We start from the raw sequence: 24,754 nt of genomic DNA on the forward strand, positions 1-24,754 counted from the left end.
AGCTGTGGATGCTAAATCCAAAAAAGTAAGAGTCTCGGAATAAAATAGAGAAGTTAGTAGTTTGTGGACAGATTTGTTTGCTTTCACTGCCAGCTCTGCAAAGTTAAAGTGCCAAATAATTATAAATAGAGCCGTGCAAAGTTGCCGCCTTGTGGTTAAACATGATTTAATGCTCATTTAGACTATTAATGTTGGCTAATTTAGACTCAATAGGCTGTTTTACATTCATTAAAAGCCTTCAACACGTTTTGCGGCAGTGCTGGGCTCCAGTCATTCATGTGTAGGATGTCTCCTCTGTTGAGAAAGCAGCTGGAGCTTCCTGTTACAGTGGTCACGGCCCACTCTGCCACATCACTTCCTCCAGCTCACATCACACTCTGGTTTTTGTCCTCAAATATTTGAACTGTAGACTTGACTGGGAAAGTAGAAAGAGTCTTGCAGCTCCAGTCTTCTACCAGCCATAAAAACTAAAGGCCAGGGTCTGTCAGTTTTAACAGGAGGAAGAGTCGAGACAATGGCAGCAGTTCCCCACCAGTGAGCGACATCAGCCTTTTAAATACCGTCTTGGGTCACAGCCAGAATTTAGCTTCCCCCTCTGAGGAGCTCCAGGGTCACCTAACATCCTGAACACCCTCTGCAACTAGATGGAGAAACAGGAGGAGCAACAGCTCATGGTGGTGTGGTCATCCAACAGGAACAGGTTCTTTACTCCAAGGATTTCAACAACGAAGAGGGTGCCTTCACTGAATTAAAGTATTTAAAGTGACTGGTGAATGTTTTAAAATCAGAAGCTCCAGTGGGCTGCAATCTGCAACCTCAATGCTAGATGCACATCCATGATGACAATCTCCCGTTCCACCTGTGGAGTGTGGAGGCCATTGGAGTACAGTGAACTCATTGTTATGTTTGAGATGATGTGAGCTTTGTGACATGGTGCGTTATCCTGCTGGAAGTAGCCATCAGAAGATGGGTACACTGTGGTCATAAAGGGATGGACACGCTCAGCAACAATACTCAGGTAGGCTGTGGTGTTTAAACCATGCTCAGTTGGTACTAAGAAAATCTCCCCCACACCATTACACCACCAGCAGCAGCCTGAAGCGTTGATACAAGGCAGGATGGATCCATGCTTCCATCTGAATGTGGTTTTTCCAATCTTCTATTGTCCAGTTTTGGTGAGAAAACCCGTGTGAATTGTAGCCTCAGTTTCCTGTTGTTAGCTGACAGGAGTGGCACCTGGTGTGGCCTTCTGCTGCTGTAGCCCATCTGCTTCAAGGTTGGACAAGGTGTTGTTGCTTCAGAGATGCTCTTCTGCACACCTTGGTTGGAACCAGTGCTTATTTGACTTCCTGTTGCCTTTCTGTCATCTTGAAGCAGTCTGGCCATTCTCCTCTGACCTCTGGCATCAACAAGGCATTTTGGCTCACTGGATATTTTCTCTTTTTGGGACCATCCTCTGTAAACCCTAGAGATGGTTGTGCTGAAAATCCCAGTAAATACTCAGACCAGCCCGTCTGGCGCCAACAACCATGCCACGTTCAGAGTCACTTAAATCACCTTTCTTCATCATTCTGATGCTCTGTTTGAACTTCAGCAGCTCGTCTTCACCATGTCTACATGACTAAATGCATTGAGTTGTTGCCACGTGATTGGCTGATTAGCTTTTTCCATTAATGAGCAGTTGGTACCTTCTACCAATATGACAAACCGTTGTTGTTTTTAATTGACAAAGATAGCATATACAAAACATCACATAAATGATACAGTACAAGTAACAGAACAACATATATTAAAGTTTTACAATTATGTATTAAGAATATATAGTTTAGCGCTGCCTTAATTACCACCAGAGGAATGATAACATGTCCTCAGTGCTTATGATTCAGTTACTAACTTTCTGGTACACAAGTACATGTACAGTATAGTACAAAATGCTGATACTCCCTGTGTGACGATAATATTCACAATCACCATAAAGTAACCAGATACCCAATAAGTTTGTTATTTCAGTGTATTAACAAACTGTTAAGAATAAGAAATGAACGTTGGAGCTCAGAGGAGAGTATCCGCACCGATGTGACCTCGGTAAATCCATTGGCCGCTGCCTAACGAGCTCCTTCACAGAAAAAAACTGTTTTAAATCCATAGATCAATGCCAAAAAACTATAATGTCCAAGGATGAGTCTCACAGTGTTGTGTTGTCCTCTCTTGATCCGCCGAAAGACATAATCTCAACTGCAGCCAAAGTAGCTAGTTCGATGCTAACGGGCTAATCCGTCCTCACAGTTTGGTCCAAAAGGTTTTTTTAACTGCCATTCACCGTCACTGAACAAAGCCCCACACTCTGCATGCTCCCGTGTTCAGTCACTTCTTGTCAGCTCAACAGTTAGTCCTTTTCCCTGCTAACTGCTAGCCTAATAACCCTATTTTACCTTTACTGTATATATTCTGTTTGTTATCTATGTTTGTCACTGTGTCTGTGTATATTTGATTTAGGTTACTATATATATTTTTGTAAATAATCTTGTTTGTTGTCTTATATTTTCACTTCGAATTGCCCGGTACGATATATCTTTCTACTCTTGTAAAGAGCACCTGTAACGGCAACAATTTCCCCCCCGGGGATCAATAAAGTATCTCTGATTCTGATTCTGATCATTATATCCTGTTAGACATTTGTGTAAAACTTTGTCATAATTAGTGTAAGAATTCTTTATTAGTTATGGCCAAAAACATGTTTTGTGAGGTCACAGTGACCTTCGACCTTCTACCGCCAACTTCTAATTTCTGAAATTTGAGAGAACTCTCTCAAGGCCTTTATGAGATACTGCATTGACAAGAATAAGATGCATGCAAGGTCACAGTGACCTTGACCTTTGACCCAAGTCCAAGTGAACATTAATGCCAGATTTGAACAAATTACTTGAAGGCTTTCTTAAGATATCGGGTTCAAGAGAATGAGACACATAACACCAGAGTGGGGCGTCGGTGGCTTAGTGGTAGAGCAGGTGCCTCATGTACAAGGCTGTTGCCACAGCGGCCCAGGTTTGACTCCAGCCTGTGGCCCTTTGCTGCATGTCACCCCCCCCCCCCCCCCCCCCCACCCAACACTTGTCTGTCCTATACATTAAAGGCTAAAAAGCCCCAAAAAATATCTTTAAAAAACAACATAACATCAGAGTGACCTTGACCTTTGACCTATGACCTTCCAATTTGAATCAGGTTATTGTTAAGATCAATTGGATGTTTGTGCCAAATTGAAGGATTTAAGTGTTCTTGAGATATTGCTTCACAAGAATGAGACGAACACGCGTTCACAGTGGCCTTGACGTTTTTACCACCAAAATCTTATCAATTCATCCTTGAGTCCAAGTGGACGTTTGTGCCAAATTTGAAAACATTCTCCCAAATATCATGCTCACAGGCAAAGAACAGATGAAGGAACATATGAACAGATGGACAACCAGAAAATTTAATGCTTATGGCCACAGCTAACGTCGGCACGGAGGCTTAAAAAGGAGTATGTACTGTCAAGGTCTATCTCTGCCTCTGTCTTTTGTCATATTCTACTTTTAATTAATTTAATTGAACTCAATCCAATGCTAAATGCCATTAAAACGTAAAACAAGCCACAGGACACATCGTTATTCAAACTTCTTCACTAGTTAACAGAATAAATAATGTTCTTGAGATATCATGTTCATGAGAGTGGGACAGACAACCCCAAAACACCAGCGCAGAGGTATAAAAACATTATTATTTTAACTGGAGGACAAAAACCTTCTGGTATGATCTAATATCGGACACAGAAAAGCTTTCACTGGTCAGCTGTGTTTTACTCCTGTCATTCTGGATACTCGCTCACAAATCAAAACCAAAAGAAGGATGTAAAGTTTTATTGGATTTGAACTCCTTTACAGTGTCTGCAGCGTCGGTGCAACCCAGATGGATAGTAACTGTGCACCTGCTGTTTGGTGATGTTATTGCTATGGAGAAAATAATATTTCATATTCAATCAGAACAAATGAACACTGTCACAAATCATACAATGGCATGTTATTTGCTTTCCCTCCCGAGTATTCAAAATATGAAATTATTGGAGCTGTTTAAAAATGACAACTGCTTTTCTCTTTTTTATAATTCAATGCTTTACAAACACAACGACATTCAAAACTAAAATAAAACATACAGGAAGCCGAGAGACACGTCTTAAATTACAAATCAACAAATACAGATTTTAAAAGAAGTAACTTTAAGTTAATTGCTGTACACATTTGGTGATATGTTCAGACAATAAATAAAGACTACAGGAACAACATGGCTTCTTCCTCTCTGGTTCTCTCACACCACTCTCCTCTTCTGGTCTTAATGCAACGTGTGCTGCTCCAGTACGTCGTCTGATGAAAATGACATTTAGCTCCAAATAGAAAACCTTCCACATTTCTACAGTAGCAGTATTTCTTCCCAACACCTGCAAAGCATTTGCAACATTTGCACAGCAATACAGCGATTGACATGGATTTAAAGATGTTACTGCTGATCAGAGAAACAGGAATGCGCTGTTCTGTTCTCACAAGATGGACGACACAGACGTAGGCGTTAAATCAAATTTTTGATGTCCCAGGAAAATAATATGTTGATCATGATGTTTTAGAAGTGGTGCATTTTTTTCTAGAATAAAGTTAGATATGAGGCAGATGATTCCCAGGGAAGATTTCCAGAAGAGCCAATTAGGACCAAGTCACATTGTGCTGCAGTCAGTGGAGAAATGTTTGTTCACGTAGCTTTCATTCTGCTATCTGCAGCTCCCTTTCTACTTACAAGTGAAATGTCAAGTGCTCAGAATGCTCTTTAGATTTACAGTTGTTATATATTTTGAAAATATGAACAGACGTGTTTGAACAGACCGTTTTTGAAGTGTTTAGATCCAGTATTGTTCACAACCATGTTTACTTTAAGTCCCAAGGAATAGCGCCAAACTTTGAAGCCAATTTTCATAGTGGCCAAAAGTGGAATTACACCGTCATGTGACACCATGGGGCCCAAAAGACTTTTCCCATAGAGTGTGCCAGTAAACCCGGAACTCCGTTAGCGCTTTTAGCACTTCCGGTTCTCTCGTCTAAAAGTCAATATGTTTTTTGAATGGGATTTTGGTAAAATGCCTCAAATAAGGTCTGTGGTTAACAAAAGCTTAAGTGAGTTTCAGGTTTTGTTCTACGACATAAAACACGTCAGTAAATACCCTACTTGTGAATTTTGAAGCTTTTATGTGTCGTAAAAAAGGTGGTTGCTAACAAGTTGCTCAATACAACTACAAACCCTGTCGGGGACAGTAAACGTCATCACCCCCGAACAGGCGAGAGTGCTGGCAGTCCGCCATTACAGCTTCTTATTTAGCTTAAACAGTCCGGTTTCCCCATTGTACAATGTTTTTAAAATAAAGCGGCCGAAATCAGTTGAAAGCTTAGTGGCGGTGACATCAAGAGTCATGCGACCGTGGAGTAGTCATGTAGTCCGTTAAAGCCTAACGTTAGCTTTTTACTTCTGGCGATCGCATTTAAGCTTCAAATGTGGTATGAAAGGTGTTCATATGTGAAGATTATCTCGCTGAACAAAACCTGTAAGTATCATAAACTTGTGTTAGCCACAGAGCTTATTTTCTGACATAATCCAAAACGCAATGCAAAAATCACATTCACTTTCTCTTCCGGGAACCAGCACGATGCTAAACTTCTGGGTTTTGACGTCAGCCCTGGGACACTCTATTGACTAATGGTGCGTTCCAGGCAACCCGTAACTCGTGTTTTCACAACCTGTAACCCGTGAAAGTGCACTGGAACGGCAGTCAAACCCGTAACTTCCCACCCGTGAACTCGTACCAGATCGATGTACTCCCAGTTATGCTTTCTGACGTCACACAGCCCTCTAAACCAATTACCTTACTCCTCTTAACAACAATGGCAGCCCTATGGATGCGGTGTTGATGCAGGTGATACACTGTGAGAAATAGACATAAAATAACCCTAATGTTAACGCATTATTGGCAGCCGCTCTAACAGCTGGTTTCTTGTGCAAGAATAAATCAATACAAAATACGTTTCCAAACACACAGATAACGTAAAAAATAGCCTATAATAGCATCTGTGACCCTATCCTCCTCCGTTTCACTCAAATGAGCAAGGAGCAGGTACCTTTGGCGATAGCAATAATGGGGAAGCACAAACAAACGGTTCGCCATGTTCAACGTTAAACAGGAAGTAACTGGCAGTTTGCCGTAACTTTCCTGGAACGCTACAAAGTCGTAACTCGTGACTTGAAGTCGTGACTTACGAGTTCAAAAGCCTGCCTGGAACGCACCATTAGATTGTAAAAGACGCCTGTAAAGGCTTTTACACAGACTCCACCAAAATTGTTGCAGGTCTAAAAATTAATACGACCTCATGACATTGAGTCAGAAACTGTTCAATTTTCTGCGTTTTTCACATCCGTCAGAGCCTTCAGAGACGTTTGACCAGGAATCAGGGAAGAAAATGTGGCGGTTTCAATAATTCAGCAACTTTTCTAGGCCTGGAAAATGAGATTGTGACATTCCATCACTTTTCCAGGTCTTCTCTGACTGTGGGAACCCTGCAAAAAAAGGTGGCCAACAAAATGGATTTTTAGGGGAAAATCTTGCTGAGGACAAGTGAAATTTGAATTGAATGCTATAAGGGAATTATATTGAAGCACACTGAAGGGACTATATGACTTTAGAAAATACCTGATGTCACAGACAAGACACATAATTGTCAATTCTCCAAGCAAATAAATAACTTGAAAAGGCTCCAAATGTGACCCAGAACTGATGGGATTCATGAATGAGGCTTTGATGAAATCTGTCTCATAATAAGTTCAAAACGTGCAACTTTTAAAAATGTCTTAATGAGCTACATGAGTGATGTGCGTCAAACATCAGCCTGAGCAAACTCTCTCTTCCGCTTCTCCCTCTGCAGCTACGAGTGGGCAGTCAAGTCCATCAGGAGACATCACTTTAATTCCAACAGGCACTCACAACAACACAGTCACTCCATCAATGGAACAAGTTTCAAAGCTGCATATACGTATGTCTTAAATGCAGTCGACACCTGAGATACCGAGCATAAGTTCATGCATGCTGTTAATATTTTTGCTTGTAACATCTGAAAGACAGGTTTATAAATAAATAAAAATGAAACTGGAAGACTTTTTTTTTTTTTTTCCCAAAATATGATTATTTACAGCTACTCTGAGGAAAACATTTAACAGACGCACACTAAAGATGTGCTGGACCAGAATCAAGAAGCTACTGTGTGATTGTCAATATTGCAGGTTGTGCTGTTATAGTTTTTACATGAAGAAGACACTGCTGCACTGGATGTGCTTCCAAAATAGAGACAACATGTGGGGGCACGTTATATGAGTAGCATCAGGAAGGTCTCTTATGAAGACTTGAAGCCTGCACTGATATGTTTCCTCTCAGCCACTGAAGAAGGGTGAAGCAGGGCAAATGTATGGTGGACAGCAGTACTGTTACGATAAAACACTCTTTGTACGTATTCTCAACAGTCTCATTCAATTTTGGAAACTAAGCATAAACTGAAAAGCAAATTAGATGTTGTAGATACAAATTATGCAAACAGTTAACTAGCAACTAAAAGTCTATGGCCTCCCAAGAAACCCACTGAGGCTGTGATGTGTATTACACACCATAAAAAACAATTGCTGAGGCCACTTTATCATAAGGTTCTTTAGATTACTGGGGCCCTGTTCTTACCCAAATCAAAATGGTTTACACTCTTCTCTGTAAAAACGACTTGCTAACGCAGCATGCTATCTGTCTTACATGTTGAATGCTAAGATTTAGCATTTGAGATACACTGGAACTACAGTGGCATGCTTAAGTTTGGGAACCCCTGGTCAAAGTTTTGTTTACTGCAAATAGTCAATTAAGTAGAAGATGAACTGATCTCCAAAAGGCATGAAGTCAAAGATGAAACATGCTTTTCAACATTTTAAGCAAGATTGGTGATTTTTTTTGTGTGTTGTACAACTTTAGAGTGAAAAAAAATGAAAGGAGCACCATGTAAAAGTTCGGGCACCCCAAGACATTTGAGCTCTCAGACAACTTTTCCCAGGCTCTCAGACCTTAATGAACTTGTCAGGGCTCTGGCTCGTTCACAGTCATCGTTAGCAAAGGCCAGGTGATGCTAATTTCAAAGCTTTATAAAGACTCTGACTCCTGAAAGCTTGTCCCAACAACCAGCAGCCATGGGCTCCTCTAAACAGCTGCCTAGCACTCTGAAAACTAAAAGACCTGATGAAGACTAGAAGAAGATAGCAAAGTGTTTTCAGGGAGCTGTTTCCTCAGTTCATCATGTTGTTAAGAAATGGCAGTTAACAGGAACTGTGGAGGTCAAGCTGAAAACTCTCTGAGAGAGCTGCTCGTAGGATTGTTAGAAAGGCAAATCAAAACCCTCGTTTGACTGCAAAAGACCTGCAGGAAGATTTCTCAGACTCTGGAGTGGTGGTGCACTGTTCTACTGTGCAGACACACCTGGACAAATATGACCTTCATGGAAGAGTCATCAGAGGAAAACCTTTCCTGTGTCCTCACCACAAAATTCAGCCTCAGGAGTTTGCAAAGGAACATGTGAACAAGCCTGATGCTTTTTGGAAACAAGTCCTGTGGACTGATGAAGGTAAAACAGAACTTTCTGGACACAATGAGCAAAGGTATGTTTGGAGAACAAACTGTTAAACACGAGGGTGGATGGATGATGCTTTGGGCTTGTATTGCAGCCAGTGGCACGGGGAACATTTCACAGGTAGAGGGAAGAATGGATTCAGTTAAATTCCAGACATCACAGCATCTGTATAAAAGCTGCAGATGAAGAGAGGACGGCTTCTACAACAGGACAATGATCCTAAACACACCTCCAGATCCACAATGGACGACCTCAAGAGGAGCCAGCTGAAGGTTTTGTCGATACCCTCACAGTCCCCCGACCTAAACATCATTAAACATCTGTGGATAGAGCTCAAAGAGCAGAGCATGAAGACGGCCCAAGAATCTCACAGAGCTAGAAGTGAAAGACTCTGAGCTGGATACAGAAAGTGTTTAGAAGCTGTGATACTTGCCAAAGGAGGCGCTACTAAGTGCTGACCATGCAGGGAGCCCAAACTTTTGCTTCAGGCCCTTTTTCTTTTTTGTTATTTTGAAACTGTAAAAGATTGAAATTAAAAAGTAATCTTACTTAAAATATTGAAGGAATGTGTCATCTTTAACGTCATGCCTTTTGGAGATCAATTCATCTTTTACTTAATTCTTAACAGTAAACCAAATGTTGACCAGGGGTGCCCAAACTTTTGCATGCTTCGTTAATGTTGAACATGAGCTAGCTCAGTTTGGGCAAGTAAACCAATTGGAGTTTAGTTTGTATTCAGGAAACTTTTTGTCTCAGTAAAAAACAGACAAATTTCAGTGAAAATGAACCAAACTGATGAGTTAAAATTAAAACCTGAGTCACCATAGCTGAAACCAAAGCTAAAACCTCCCAACTCCATCGCTTTTGCTTTTCATGGCATTCCTTCAGTGTCACTCTACGTCTACTGTAACCCTGCGTTCTACATGTGATACATTCATGTTGGTAGGAAATTATTTTTAACTGGTCACACACAGAGCACGTTGTTAAATGTGATAAAATGTGACTGGGATGATAACGTCCACACAGAAACCAGCTGGATCTCAGTGACAGCTCCCCCACCATAGTGCGGCTAACATCCACACTGCCCACACTAACGTCTCCCTCATTCTTGCAAACAAACAAATAAACAAACAAAACAATGCAATGACATTTGAGAGTGTACATTTGCTAAATCATTGTTGAAACCAGCCTCAGAGGGTCGCCGTGAGTTCACCAACCACGCACCGGCTGGTACTCGGCTGCTCATCCTCAGACCGTCGCTGTGAAGCCGTCAGCTGTGTAAAGACACTGAAGAGAGAAAGGTTCCAGTATTTTTAGGGCCACTGGTCTGAAACTTGTCGGTCCAGATCAGATGTCATTCTTGCAGAAGTGTCTCCCTCCAGTCAAAGGAGTGGTTTGGTCCATGTGTGAGGGGGAGGATGGGAGGGTCCACTAACTGCCACACCCCTGTGTCGCCCTGCTCCTCGCAGGAGCAGAAGCCCAGGTAGGGGATCTGAGGACCGAGCAGAGGAGTTAAATGTTAGACTGAGAAGAAACTGAAGGAAATGACACGTGCTTTTTGGATGAGAGAAACCTCCCTGGTTTCCCTGGTTCCAGACTCTGCTCACAATACTCACCTGCCTGCTGTCAGCTCATTGACCACTCACTGCCAGATTGTTGTTTAACCAAGTGGTAATAACCTCACGGCCAACTAAGACATTCTTAGTAACTTCTTCCTCGTGTGTTTTCTCATGTTCAGGATCATCCCTCTCCTGCACACCACACCAGCTTCCTCTCAGCCTCCTCCACTCCATCCTACAGACCCCAGATCACGACCACTCTAATTTCTTGTGACAATAAACCTCTTCATCATCTCCATCCTGTGCCCTGCACTTGGGTTTCCCTTGTGCTCATAACAATATGAAGCTGCACTGCTTGTGTCAGAGTCATACAACATGCTGCACTCTACAGCCATCTTGTGGCATAAACAATAACACTGTTTCATCACATGAAAATTACAGTTGAGAGTTCAATATTGTCTGATTTTCTAGGCGTTGATTTGCTTTTGTTAGTTTTCTATTTGGTGTGCATGTTAAATATTTCTATATTTGGCCATTACAATTCCATCACGGTGGAAAAGCCTCTGAAATTTTCGCTCATGGTCCATTGGAAAATATAACAAGTAGTGGGCTACTACTTGCTTACTACTATTATTCCTAAACTCACAGTACTACTGATACAACATGCACATGCACAGTGGTGTGCAGTAGAGGGCTGCATTGGGATTGGGTCCCGCCGGACCCAACGCAAATATCGTGGGAGCGGGCGGTTTGAACTTTGCTGCGGGTGGGAATGGGCGGCTAAAAAAAAACACTGCAGGATCATTACATGCGGCTACGCGCTCTTTATAACACACTGTGAACCAATGTTGCGTAATAAAGATTTACCCCCTCATAATTTTTAACCGCCCCCTCAGTAACTTCATCCTGGCGCTGGGCCTGCGGAAACGAAACAAACAACCCCACGAATCTCTTTATTAATAGCCTATAAAATGACATGTTTTCTCCTGCAGGATGGGAGAAGACACAAAATCAGTGCATCTCTATTATTGTGCAGACATAAAGTCTCAGAGTTTTGCGGGAGTGGGCGGGAGTGTAACACACACGTTGCAGTTGTGGGCGGTAATGGTCAGAAAGGAGCGGGAAAGGTAGAAAGGAAGAAAACAGTCCCACACAGGGCTCTAGTGTGCAGCTGATGAGGTGGGTGTACTACTAGTTAGATGGATAGGTAACTGGGAAGTGTGCAGAGTCCTGCACCGGTCGATTTCTAAAAACCCACACCTGCCTGTACCCATAAAGCTCAGTACGTGAACAGACACATAACCCGTCATTATGTGTAAGTCAAAGCTGCACCTGTTAATAAAAGTCCCGCAACCTGACAGGATTTGACAGGATAGATAAATGACCTCAATGACCTCTTGCCTCCTCCCATATTTTGTTGATTGACTTTTGCAACAAATGTTTAAATTATTTCTTAAAGGGATAGTGCACCCAAAACTGAAATTTCAGCCATTATCTACTCACCCATATGCCGATGGAGGCTCAGGTGAAGTTTTAGAGTCCTCACATCACTTGCGCAGATCCAAGGGGAGAGGAGGCAGCAACACAACTGCACCTAATGGAGGCTGACGGCGCCCCAGATTCAAACGTCCAAAAACACATAACTGAAACCACAAAATATCTCCATACTGCTCGTCCGTAGTGATCCAAAAAGTTGTTTGGAAAAACGTCATTTGAACTCTGTTTTTAGCCTCTACATAAAGGCGGCCTTTACATGAAGGCGGTGCCCATGTCTCACGGTCTTGTGCAAACGCAGACATGTCAGCGCAGTGTACAGAGAGGCAGTTAGAGCTACAGGCTACAATGAGGCTAAAAACAGAGTTTAAATGATGTTTTTCCAAACAACTTTTTATGTCGGGGCTTCTTGGACGTTTGAATCTGGGGCGCCGTCAGCCATTAGGTGTGCAGTTGTGCTGCTACCCACTCCCCCCTCGGATCTCCGTAAGTGTTGTGAGGACTCTAAAAAACTTCACCAGAGCCTCCCTCGGCATATGGGTGAGTAGATAGTGGCTGAATTTTCATTTTAGGGTGCACTATCCCTTTAAATTTATTAAATAAAATTTCTGATTCACAGTTTCAATTAAAATCTACTGAGTAGCTCACAACACGAGCCAAAAAAAAAAAAACATTCTGCAGATTTTCATTTTGGATCACGGCTGAAAGCAGCAGATTTCTTCTGAGCCAGAAAAAGAACTGTGATCTAAAGAGGAAGTTTGGTCTGGTAGGAATCCACAAACAGCACAAACTCGTTGTGAGTAGGCGAGAACATGCAGCTCCCTGGCTGCCTCCTTGTTCACGGAGCTGGAGTCAAAAAAAGACATGCTCAAGTATCCAAATATGCTTAAGATTCACTGAAAACATCTCTTTGATTTGTTTTTCCCTTTTCATTTGTATGCATGATGGAGTTTCATCCACCATGTGTTTGCACGATGGGCATGTGGAGAAGAACTGAGGAAACCAGATGGAAGTAATGAAGGATGGACAGGAAAGTGGGATGTATTATCGGAAAGAAAATCAGATGGACTAGATAAAAACAGACCTTTCGGACTACTTGGATGAAGTCCTTGGCGCTCTGTGGGCCGCGGCCCTGCAGCTGGCGTGTGCAGGCCTCTAAGGAAGAAGCGTGGGCTACAATCAGTACGTTGTTTCCTACGGAGAGTGGAAACCCAGGCAGGATGCAACATCAGCAGTGGACAAACACATGAGCACGTAAAACAACAGAGAAAAAAGTTCACCCACACAGACTCGAAAACATCTTCCAGACGCTCCCGGAGCTCTGCTCTGAGTCTTACCAGTGTTTTTGCAGTCGGACAGGATATCTTTGGTCACTTGGTAGCTCCGGCTCATGTAGTTCTCATACGACTCGGACACAGTGAGCTTGCTGACTGGGATCAGAGGTCTGTATGGACACACACATGGTATGTTCAGGGTCCCCACACATTTTCATGGATAAAGTTTAAAAACTTTTCCAAGACTTTTCAGACGCCCATTATTACATTTCCACTACCATTCAGAACTTCTAACATGAACAGAACTGTACAATAATAATAATAATAATAAATCGGTTTTATATAGCGCTTTTCTAAATACTCAAAGACGCTTTACAAAAGAATAAGCACAGAAACAGGCACTCAAAACAAAACACTCAAACAAAGGACACTCAAACAAAACGGGGAGGATTTTTAGGTGCAGTAGGTGATCCTGAAGAGATGGGATTTAAGCTGACTCTTGAATGAGGGGAGTGTGTCAGAGTTCCGGATGGCCAGGGGCAGGGAGTTCCAGAGGGTAGGGGCAGCGATGGCGAATGCTCTGTCCCCCAGGGTGCGGTACTTGGTCTTGGTGATGGGGGTGAGAAGGTTGGCATCGGTGGAGCGGAGTACAGTACACTTTACTCCTAATGTTAAAAGGTGGGCCACGGACACGGAGCAGTCGAGCTACCAAAGTGGGGGATTGACCACTGACAGTTCAGTCGACCTGCTGGTTAATTTATTTGTGGAAAAAAAAAAGCTCTGTACCCTTGAATTATCATGCTCTACTCTCAGAGCAGTTAAAACCAAAGTGTAAGCCCCTTTCCACCAAACACTTTCGGTATGGTGCCTTTAGAACTAAAAATAACCCTTCAGACGGTATCCTTCAGATGGTACCTAGACCCTCGATCTGTGTGTTTTGCCTTGTTTGTCTCACCTGTACGTTGTGTCCACACTGAAGTGAGCTGCAGCCAGGTCAGTGGGAGGTATCCATGCAGGCAGGGAGTTCCCAGAAACCCACTTGGTCCATTCAAAAAGCCCCGGCTCCACTCGCACCTTCAGCTTCCCGTCCTGCTGCAGACCTGTTCACACAAACACAGCTCGTCTTTGAAGTCAAACAAAGACCACTGATCCTTGTGAGACCTCTGTTACATCCCTAGCACACTACATTCAATCAATGAGCTGGAGAATGATATTACCTTTCAGGATGTTCTGTGCAGTCTGAACACATCGCAGAGACGGAGAGCAGTACACAAAGTCTATCACTGTGTTACTCTCCAACAGGGCCTCACCTGAAACAGCACGATAAACACACATACACAGTTCATAAACACATGAAACATGACCCCTGACACCGGGCGTAGAGCATCACTTTGACCTGTATTGGTGACGTACCCACTAGTCGAGCCTGTGTGGATCCAAACACAGTGATAGGAGCGTCCATGTCGTAGTCTCTCTGTCCTCCCCACAGCGGCAAACTGGGAGGCATGTTCAGATTGGAACGTACATATCTACCTGCAGGACAACAAAAACACACATTCTCCAGTGAAGGCTGCTTTTTATTAAAGTAGAAGGAAGGTATCATTTTGACTTTTTCCTGTCGCCTACCTGTACCTTTGACTTCTCACCTTTACTGTCCGAGCAGAGGGAGAGCCAGTGTTTGCCAAAGACCACGTCCATCCTCTCACCGTGCCGACAGACAAAAAGTGTCCGCTTAGGCTGCCTGGAGTGACTGCCACTAATCCGCAGGACCTGCTGGAAATAAAAAGCATAAATTAATTGCTTTGCAAAAATGTGTGTACATAATAGCACATATGTTCAATCTAATAATTGAAAGATACATTATGGCATGAAGTTTAAAGGTCCAGTGTGCAGGATTTAGGGGGATATAAATCTTAGGTTTGCTCACACTTAAGTTTTAGTTTTTCATTAGCTGAGGAAATTACTAAAGGGTGTCACACACAATCTCTTAAAAGGTTTCCTTAATCGAAGAAAGACATTAAGGCATTTACTGCACTGAAAGAGATTTTACAACAGTAAAATTATGTTTCCATGGAGACCATTTGTTTGCTTGAACATGCGCTTGTGATAACCTGTTGTCACACCTAAGTATCCTTTGACAAAGTCGGCCTGATAGTAAAAAAAGTGGCAGAAGATAAGACAAAACCAAATTGGTCGGAGGAAGAAAAAAAATCAAACTTCTAGAGGAATTCAATAAAAGAAAGAACAAACTGAAAAGTACATTTGATCCAAAATACCAGCAAACGTGAAGCAATGACTGTGGGAGTAAATTGCAAGGTTTGGACGGGAACTTCACCGCAGTGTTCAGCAGACGGGTGAGGGCGTTTGAAACCTGGTGAGTGACGCAGCACACTGTTGACTTGTGTACATGAAATTCCTCACCAATAAAAGATCCCGTTGCATAAAACGGGGCTAGAAGAGTGCAGCTTCGGAAAGTTGAGTGATCCAACATCAGGCGTTAAGACAAATCATAGATTGACCTCTAGACAAATCTTTTGTGCAAAATCAATTGCTTGTCCTTAAGGGTGTCCATCAGGTCCTCCTCTTTTCGGGATGCTGTCATTTTCCTCATTTATCACCATAAAATCAGACATGTTACCATTAAGATGATGTCAGAGGTACCTTGTGTTTTTTTCCCTTACTTTGGTTGCTAAGGTCCTCTCTGCAACAGTTGAATGAACTTTAAACAATTCCTTAAGTATAAGACCAAGATAAAGAGAAAAACTTAAGGAAACCTTAAGGAGAAGGCATGTTTTGTGCAACCGATTTTTTTAAAGGAAGACTTAACTTAGATTTAAAGGAAAATCTTCACTTAAGGTGCTTTGTGCAACCGGCACCTGGATCTAATGTTACTGGACAAAAAAGATGACCACTCATTAGCATGTGTTGGAATAGCTGCTCGCAACAGCATTACAAATACATATACGATTTGTAACATGGATAATTCGACTCAAGGTAAAAACCTCCCGAAACTTCTGGATCAGAAGATGTGCACACAACAGCATGTTGTGGGTGAGCTGCCGATGCTGAACAGCATCAGAGTTAAACTGATCTGTAACATGAAACTGCTTTATTCAGTGTTTTTAGTGGTTTGAATTGTCTGGTCTGTTTGTTTTGGAGAAGAAGAGACCTCTGTGGATAATTCAGCTCCCGATAAAAACCTCCTGAACAATGAACACTGAAGGAATTCTAACCAGAGATACTGGATGAAGGGAGATACCCAACTGTAGGCTTATCCAATGTTAAGAAAACGGTTACTCTTCCTGTCTCCTAAGTGGGCGTGGTTAGGTCTCCCTCCAATCAGAGCCTGTTCTCCCTCATGAACCCAATATTTACTTTAGTGACTACAGGGCGAAAGAATTGACCATAAATTGTGATCACGTTCATTTTCCTCATTGACGACAATACATTCACAGCTGCCGCAAGTCTCCTACGGGGGCGTGGCGCTGACGTCACTGAATCAGGAAGTGAGCTGAGTTGGGTATCTCGCTTCATCCAATATCTCTGTTCTAACCAGGAGAAGTTTTAGCTGGTTGCAATCTGCAATTGACCTGTGGCTAAGTCCCACCCACAAACGCGATGAGCCAATCACAGCGCGTATAGCCATTCCCATACACTCGGACATTCTCTGCCTGGACGTCCATTGAAATGCATTACAGAAAGTCAGTTTTGTTCGGTTTTATGAGCTTTTTCAGAGATTTGAAGTTTAAAAATGGTCAAACGGTGTGCATGGGGTACATGCAACTCTGACACAAGGTATCCTGAGAGGCTGGGCGACCACGTGTATTTTTTACACTTTAAACCACATCTCAACCGAGAAAAGTGTCTCCTTTGGATAAAGTTGTGTGGTAACGTTAGACCACAACATCAACTCAACGTGAATAAGATTAACAATGATGTCTACATCTGTTCTAAGGTAAGTCAACATTGTGTTTGAGGCAACATATTGTCACTTTGCTGGAAAGAAATATAAAGTTATCTTTAACATCTCTAGCTAATGTTAGCTAAAGTTAGCCTAACGTTAGCTCCTAGCTGCGTTGTTCATCATGTCACCTTGTTTGCTGGGAGTTCATTAGCCTATTTTGTTCTAGTTTTGTACGTTGGTGATCGTACATCATTGTTAGCTGTTGTCCAAAGGGCTCTAGTTAAGCTAACGTTAACTTCTGGAGCTTAGCTTCATTAACTTATCTGTAATGGCAGAGATAACAAAGGTTGGCAAACGTTATGCTGAATGATTCAGTGTAAATACTGTAGCACCAAACTAACGGAGAGACACACATACAAGCGTACACTGTGACCTGTAAATTTTGGCTTGTAATTTAAGCTTTTCATCGACCTTCTCAACAATAAAATGATGAATATATCCCTCCAATGCATAGTTTAGGCCCTTTTGGTTACTTATCAATGACATCTGATCGTTATGTCCCCAAAAATCTGTACTGTGACACCTGCCATAGCGCCGGTCACTGAATGTTGATAGTTTGTCCGAACGAGTGGAGGGGGCGTGGCTTAGCCATAGGTCAATTCTCCGCTAGACACCACCTTATCCCCCTAAACTTTACACACTTCATCTTTAAATACAACCATCAGCCCTAAAAAAATCCACCTGCATTGGATGACAAATGAGACTAAGGGTGGGCGTGTCTCCGGGACTGCTGTTATCAGGGCGTCGGCTGTCCAGCAGTCCGTCAAACATCCCTCTCTCCTTGCTGCTCTTGTCACTGGGCCCACAGCTGAAGAACGAATGGGAGCTGTGGTGGGCGAGCAGAACAGACATTATATAACCACGTCATTTCTTTCACTTGGCATTTACAAAAAGCTGAGTCATGGAGTCTTTTGGCAGAGGCTAAAATACTTTTTGATATGTTACTGAGGGTTTTGTTCAATTGTACTAATGTCACTTTGGAAAATAAGCTTAGCTCTGAAGAAGCACAAAGGAATTTTGAAAGAAGCGCAGCAGCAGCACACTGATGGGATGTTGATCCTGGAGCATGTCCTTCTTGGCAAAAGTAGTCAGTTTGAGTATTTCGTATTTATTTATTTGCACAGTATTAAAACAATTGGTTTTAAAAACAACAACAACAGCAACAACAAAAAACAGATTGTGCAGGTGACATGAAAAACTCCTTAAAGGGTTATCTCACCTAAAAGTGTGTTCACAATGGCACTCTGTCAGTCTCATTTTGATATTTCTTAAGTACAAGACGACATTTTGATCTGGTTGTTGCATTATAAAAAGTTGTGGGGTCAGTATATTTATTAGGAAACCCACTCCAAGACTGAACATTGAATTTAATGGTAATTTAATGCAGTTGATACACTAACATCTCTATCCTGCACTGGAGAAATATCAGGTTTTGAAGATGTTATTAAAGATCTAATTGTACTTTCAGTGTCAAACAGGTGTTTTATCTATTTATTTTGCTTTGGGTAACTGAGACCAGCTCTTGAGTGAGTGTGAGGTGCTCTGCTCACCCGTGGAAGACCCAGGTGTCTGACTCATCCGCCAGACTCACATAGTTCTCCGGCAGCAGGCCAGACAGCCCAGAAGCCAGCGAGGTCCCGTACACCCAGCCCTCACTGGTGCTACTCTGATCCACCGGAGACATGAAGACAAAATCGCCAGGGACCAGCTCCAGCTCGTCCTCGTTCTGAGGCATGTAGGGATACATCACCCGCAGCGTCTGCAGAGGCACGTCGACATTTAGAACAAACAATCATGCTGTTGGTTAATAGATGTCTGTGAGCAGTGTCAGTGTGAGTATTAGCCACCTCATGGTTTGCAAAACGAATGTCCCGGGAGAACAGGACTGCCAGCCAATCACAGCCCAGCTTGACTTCGATTCCCTTGGCCAGTTTCTCCAGTGATGGGAGGTGATTGGTGGGGAAGTTGTAAGCCAGAGTTACGTGGAGCTGCTTCTTATGAGGCTCCACATGGACCTCTGGAAAGATGAGACAAGACTTCGGTTTACACCCAGTATGTCACATACAAAATATATAGCCTTTGTTATCTGTACAAAGCAGCAGCAGTGGGGTAAAACTGCACAAAGCATCAGAGAGGAGTAAAAATCAGATTTGGACAACACACTCTAATCTGTCTCTTTACCAGAAACAGAAATATGACAGAGCATTAGCACTAACACCACGGCTCTAATCTGATTTGGCACTTAGCTGCCTGATATACTGTTCTGCAGTCAGTCTCATTTTCGCCTGTGTTTAAAAAAAGTCTCACTGACAGACTGAGTGAGTGATTTAATAACCCAGCATGACCGCCGCCCTGACCAATCACTTACCGCCGCTGGTTGAAGAGACAGCAGGTCGCCACACATTACACGGTGATTACATGATGATGCTCAACTCTACACCGCGATGAAGACGGTTAAGATGGGACAGACAGACAGGAAGACGTGCAGCTAAGATCCTAAACATGCTCCAAACCCAGGTCATTGTGGGTATACAGTGTATCATGGCTCTTACCTGCCTTCCTGGCGGCCTCTGTGGCGAAGTCGGCCGCAAACTGCTTCAGGATGTCAGCCACCTGCTCCTCCACGAAAAGACCAATGAAGTTGGAGGATGTGTAGAGTTCAAGCGGCAGCGGGCTGGGGAATCGCCCCCGCCACTGCTGGACGCAGGTCTGAAGGGCCTCACATAGAGCTTCTACTTTGTGGTCTGCACACTGTGAGGAAGCAGAAAGGACGATGTCACTTTATCTATCGGCTGTTTGTTATTCAGACAGAAGTGTCCATTAACCTCCTAACAAATTTCTTCAGACATAACAGGACATTTATGTAAAGTACCACAATGCCTGGATGATATTTGGCGTCTGGTGCGTGAGAGGAAACGTGGCTCTGCTGAGAAAAGCAGCAAGTTGGAAAGTTATGATATGAAGGAAGTAAAATGTTCTCTCAAAGGCTGAATCTGTGATGGATTTCAAAATTTATTTGGCCACTGACAACTTCTTCATGACCACCGTGAGCATGAGGAACGCTCGCCCACCTCTCTATCTGTAAATCTTCTCTCATTTTTATTATTAACTATTAAACAGAATATTCTGTTGCTGACATTTGACTGTCCGACTGATTGGAAGATCTCATTCAGGGCGCCCTATTTAAACTGTTCTGGCCTGTCTACTGTTGCTGCTTCCCCTGCAAGCCGCTTTGCAACCTGCCTCCACCACAGCTCCTCCTTTTCATGCTGTGTCTGACTTATCAATGTCATTTCTGTTTGTCATTGATGCTGCTCTGTTCTGTTCCTGGGGTCTTTGCTGCTGCTCTCTCTGCCTTAGGCTTTCCATGTAGGCACATGGATGGGCAGGGAGGTTTGCTGTCTCTACTTCAGGCTTTTGTCATATGCGTGTGGAAGGGCAGGGAGTTTTGCTTTCTCGGCCTCAGGCTTTCCTCGTATGCACATGGAAGGGCAGACAGGTATGCTATCTGTGCCTCAGGCTTTTGTAGGCTTTGTGTAGGCCCAAGGAAAGGCAGAGAGCCCCCAGAACAGAGCCATGCAGCCAAATATCATACTGCAAATGGAAATAAAGATTTCTTTGACTAAAGTGGTCCTGACTTAAGTACCCATTTGGTTGCAACTGAATGTAAAAAAAAAGGTCCATCTTTTTTCATGAGACAACTGTTGCCAATGAGAAAAATAAATATTATAGAGTGGTGTGACATGAAAACAATCTCCTCAACAACTTAAAAGGAGCTCATTCACTGTTTCCTGGTTTATAGAAATGATTTAATCTTGGCATTAAGGAGGGGAAACATGATGATAAATATCTGTGGAATGAGCTCAGAACCACTGATGACCTTTAGCCGTCAGTGTTCAAAAACCGCTCAGTGTTAGCTGAAGTTTGGTTCAGTTCTCCGACTCACCATGAAGAACTGGCAGAGGGTGATGTGTGGGAAAATGTTGTGGGCTTTGTTTTTGCCACAGGTGACCCGGCTCTGTTGCCAGAAGTGGGAGAGCTGGTTCTGTAGTGGTCCGCTGGGTCGCAGGTAGAGGACAAACTCCCTGGGCAGAGGGTCGTCCAGGAACGGGTCGTCCACATGGGAGAACAGCCTGAGTGGGGGAATCAAGGGAAAGTCTCAGCTCTAACTGTGCTGTGTCTTCACACAGAGCCTTTATTCTTCTATGTTGCAGCTTTGAAGAAATCCTGCTGAGTCACTTGTGGCACATATATAACGTTAAAAGAAGCAGACAGCCTTAGTGGAAATAATTTCAGCAGTGTGACCAGTTCAGCGAGGCCGGCACAGTGAAGCCCTACAGCTCCTTTATAATTGGAACATTTTCTGTTCTGAACCGAGAGTCTGGGACAGAAAACTTTTCCGCCTCTCCTGCTGCTTCGCTGGTAACATCACTCTCGCCCCGCAGCGATGACAGCAGAGAATTTAAATGAATAAACTTTCATTCAACATTTCAAGTGATTCGAATGAAGATTTCTTCATGTGCGTGGTTAATGGTGAAAACAGGCTCTATCTTTCCACCAGGGCTGTTTCTCACATGCTGTGTAATTGGTGGATAGCATCGGCTTTCTTATCTGGAGATTTGTTGGTCACGGAGATTTAGTCAGTCTGTCCGGGGGAATTTCATGAGACTCTTTTAAGTATTTATTATTTAATTTGTGGCTGTGTTGAGATTTTCAAAAGAGACCACATCACAATGAAAACAAAAACAGACAGCCGCAGTAAAACCTTTAATTTAAATGTTTTTTTTCCTGAACTTTTTTGTTATGGACCTTAACAAAATGTCGAATTTGGTAAAGTGAAATGAAAGTGTATTCACTCCCTTTACTATGACGGCGAGAAATTAGGGGTGCGTTCCGACTCGCATGCTTTTTCTTTTACCTTTAGTAAGTACTGCAGCTGCCCTAAAGAAGTACGTACTGTTGCATGCAGTATGCACACAATTGGGACATACTACTTCCTCATAACGTCACACCCTTGACCCTTTTACTAAAACAAAATGCTGTCAAGCTCGCCAGAGACAGAGGAGAGACTTGATGTTGTTGTTTTGCAACAAGTAATAACTGCATACAGTGTAGTTTCTAGCACATTATATTCACGGTTACATTAAAATTACATTTATATTTACATTTCTCTGTCATTGCTCAGGAGATGTGACGAATCAATCGCTGCCAGTATGCTGGCTTGCATACTGCAAAATTGGACCGCATGTAGCAGAACATCCTGGTATTTTTGGCATACTGCATTTGACATGCTATGTACTGGGACGTACTAAATCTTTTCTAACATACTACGATATAGTATGGTAGGTACCAGTTAGCTTTAAAAGTAACCTAATTATTTAAATAAGTCCACCTGTGTGCAGTTTAAGTGTCACATGATCTCAGTATATCACCACCTGAGCTGAAAGGCTCCAGAGTCTGCATCTAAATGTCCACCCTCTGGACCTGCGGACTGAGAGGTCGTGGTCTTGAGTCGTACGTACTATGATGCTATGATGAGGTTTTTTTTAATACAGGAAAGGAATTTGTGTGTTACAGTTAAAACTGGCCTGACTCAGTTATAAACAGGTTTTCAGCAGCTTCCTGTTACGCAACAAAACACATTACAATACAGAATAAAAACAGAAACAACAAAGAAACATCTGAAACTGAGCACCATTAAATCCATTATTACATAATGGGAAAGAATGGTGCAGCACAACAAACTTGCCAAGAGAGGGCCACCCACCAAAACTCACAGACCAGGGAAGAACGGTGTTAATCAGAGGTAAGAGAGAGACCCCAGGTGTGTATATACTGCGATCATGTGACATTTTCATTGCTCACAGGCGGACTTTATTCAACTCATTAGGTGACTAACTGGTAGCTCCAGGTATTAATTATTCTGAAAGTTTTAAAACAATTTTTGTATTTTCATTTCAGTTTTGACTTTTTTGTGCAGGTCTATTAAAAAATCAAATTATATGACAGGTTGTAGTGCAACAAAATAGGAAAACATCCAGGAGGGGTGAATACTTTTACAAGGCACTGTTCAACCTCTGCAGCAGAGGGCAGTATAACACACATTTTCCCCTGACCTGTGATTGGTATACATGTGAATGTACTGTAAACACATTGGTGTTTTATCTCACCAGTCACATGCTGCCTGCACACTCCGACCTCCCGTTGACACCAGAGCTTTCAGCCTGTAGAGGGAAAGAAAATAAATCTGATTACATCCTCAACAACGCTGAGAACATTTGCCCACACTTTACTCATCTGTATTCTGAACAGTATGGGACTAGTTAGTGCACTGCAGCAATGAGAAACCCAGAAAAGTAACACATTGATTCTGTTCTCTGTACTGTAGTTTGTGTCCTCAGGAGTTTTCTGGTAGCAGATGCTAAATAAAAGGAGAACTGCTCTGGCTGCACACCTATGTGGAAACTCTGTAAAACAGTTACAGAAATAATATGGAAAAAGTTGTTGACAGAACTGAACTGCCACTGGAGTCGGGAACAAACATCACTGGAGAAAGATAACTGGTGAATTATTCAGCGTTTTCCTAGTGTAACTGGCTGAGGTGAATATCTATACTGAAATTCGGCTGCTGTCAACTCGGAGAGAAAAACATCACAATGTCAAATGGAAATGATTTCTTTTCTTTTACTGGTTAGAGGTTAGAGAAGACTGTATTTGGCAGTGGTGGAGGTCACAAACTATTTTCTACCATCCCTAAAATTACCGTTAAAAGCTTTTGTTCACGCCTCTTTATCTAAACATTTACTGAAGGTAATGAGACTTTTATTTTGATACGTTTAGACTGACTTAATTATTTTAAAGCTGCATTAATTAATTTTGAAATTGGGGACTGAAACCAGATGTCAACAGTTGGCTCTTTACAGATTCACCTGTCACAGAGCGACATGATCGCTGATTTGGAGTCACATCTGTGTCCCCCTTATTACATTCACTCTCTTCCTAACTCTGTTTTTTAAGCGGGATTTGTACTTGCGCGGCAGACCCTACACTGTAGCCTATACGCACGTGACCTATGTCATTGTGAGCATTTATACTTGTGTGGTGGTGTGTCACTCTGCAGTTACACCTCCAAAACACTAGTCAGCAGTGGGGTTTCTGTGAAGTGCTGTAAAGTTTAGCTGATTCAAAACACACATCAAACACACATTAAACACACATTAAACATGGCTTAATAGAGACAGTTTCAAACACAAGTACACAAATCAGCTTCACTATAACTCGCAGCATTCACAGACAAACACTTGTCTTTATCTGGACACATTTTCCCCACAAATACATCATGCTAATGTTATTAGCACAAGCCTATGGCATTTTACATTGTATAAATTAGCCTAGTGGCTAGTTGACTTTTCCTCTACTCATTTGAAACCAGGGACAACAGCAACATTTAACAAAGGTAACGTTACAAAATTCAACAAAAAAAATACAACTCACAAGGTTCACTGACAAAACAACTGTCTTATACTAAACATGTTTTCCAAACAAATACAACATGCTAACGTTATTAGCACAAGCCTATGGCATTTTACATTGTATAAATTAGCCTAGCAGCTAACAGAGATTTCCTCTGCTCATATGAAGCCAGGATAAATCACACAAAAGACTTAAAGTGCTATTTTTGTGGAGGCTTTATTGTCTTCACAATTTATTGTTTCTTATCTGTGAAATTAAAGTAAATAA

The 24,754-nt window shown here is 42.4% G+C and overlaps 1 protein-coding gene across 2 annotated transcripts in view; it reads right to left on the bottom strand.

Moving 5' to 3' along the window:
• Positions 1-3,881: 3,881 nt before the first annotated feature.
• The window catches only part of ubash3bb (ubiquitin associated and SH3 domain containing Bb), a 66,679-nt gene continuing 45,806 nt past the window's right edge, over positions 3,882-24,754 (bottom strand). The window contains exons 2-14 of one of the 2 annotated variants that reach the window (XM_033631830.2): positions 23,185-23,238; positions 20,961-21,147; positions 19,567-19,765; positions 18,862-19,031; positions 18,565-18,773; positions 17,696-17,840; positions 14,697-14,820; positions 14,464-14,583; positions 14,268-14,360; positions 14,006-14,150; positions 13,114-13,220; positions 12,861-12,970; positions 3,882-10,215 (exon numbers count right to left, since the gene is read on the bottom strand). In XM_033631830.2, coding sequence (XP_033487721.1) covers positions 10,078-10,215; positions 12,861-12,970; positions 13,114-13,220; positions 14,006-14,150; positions 14,268-14,360; positions 14,464-14,583; positions 14,697-14,820; positions 17,696-17,840; positions 18,565-18,773; positions 18,862-19,031; positions 19,567-19,765; positions 20,961-21,147; positions 23,185-23,238 — 1,801 coding nt within the window. In that variant the 3' untranslated portion in view covers positions 3,882-10,077. Of the gene's footprint in view, positions 10,216-12,860; positions 12,971-13,113; positions 13,221-14,005; positions 14,151-14,267; positions 14,361-14,463; positions 14,584-14,696; positions 14,824-17,695; positions 17,841-18,564; positions 18,774-18,861; positions 19,032-19,566; positions 19,766-20,960; positions 21,148-23,184; positions 23,239-24,754 lie in introns of both variants that reach the window. The other variant, XM_033631829.2, reaches the window with a different exon arrangement.

The sequence above is a fragment of the Epinephelus lanceolatus genome, chromosome 4 (assembly GCF_041903045.1).
Source record: "Epinephelus lanceolatus isolate andai-2023 chromosome 4, ASM4190304v1, whole genome shotgun sequence".
Classification (NCBI taxonomy): domain Eukaryota; kingdom Metazoa; phylum Chordata; class Actinopteri; order Perciformes; family Serranidae; genus Epinephelus; species Epinephelus lanceolatus.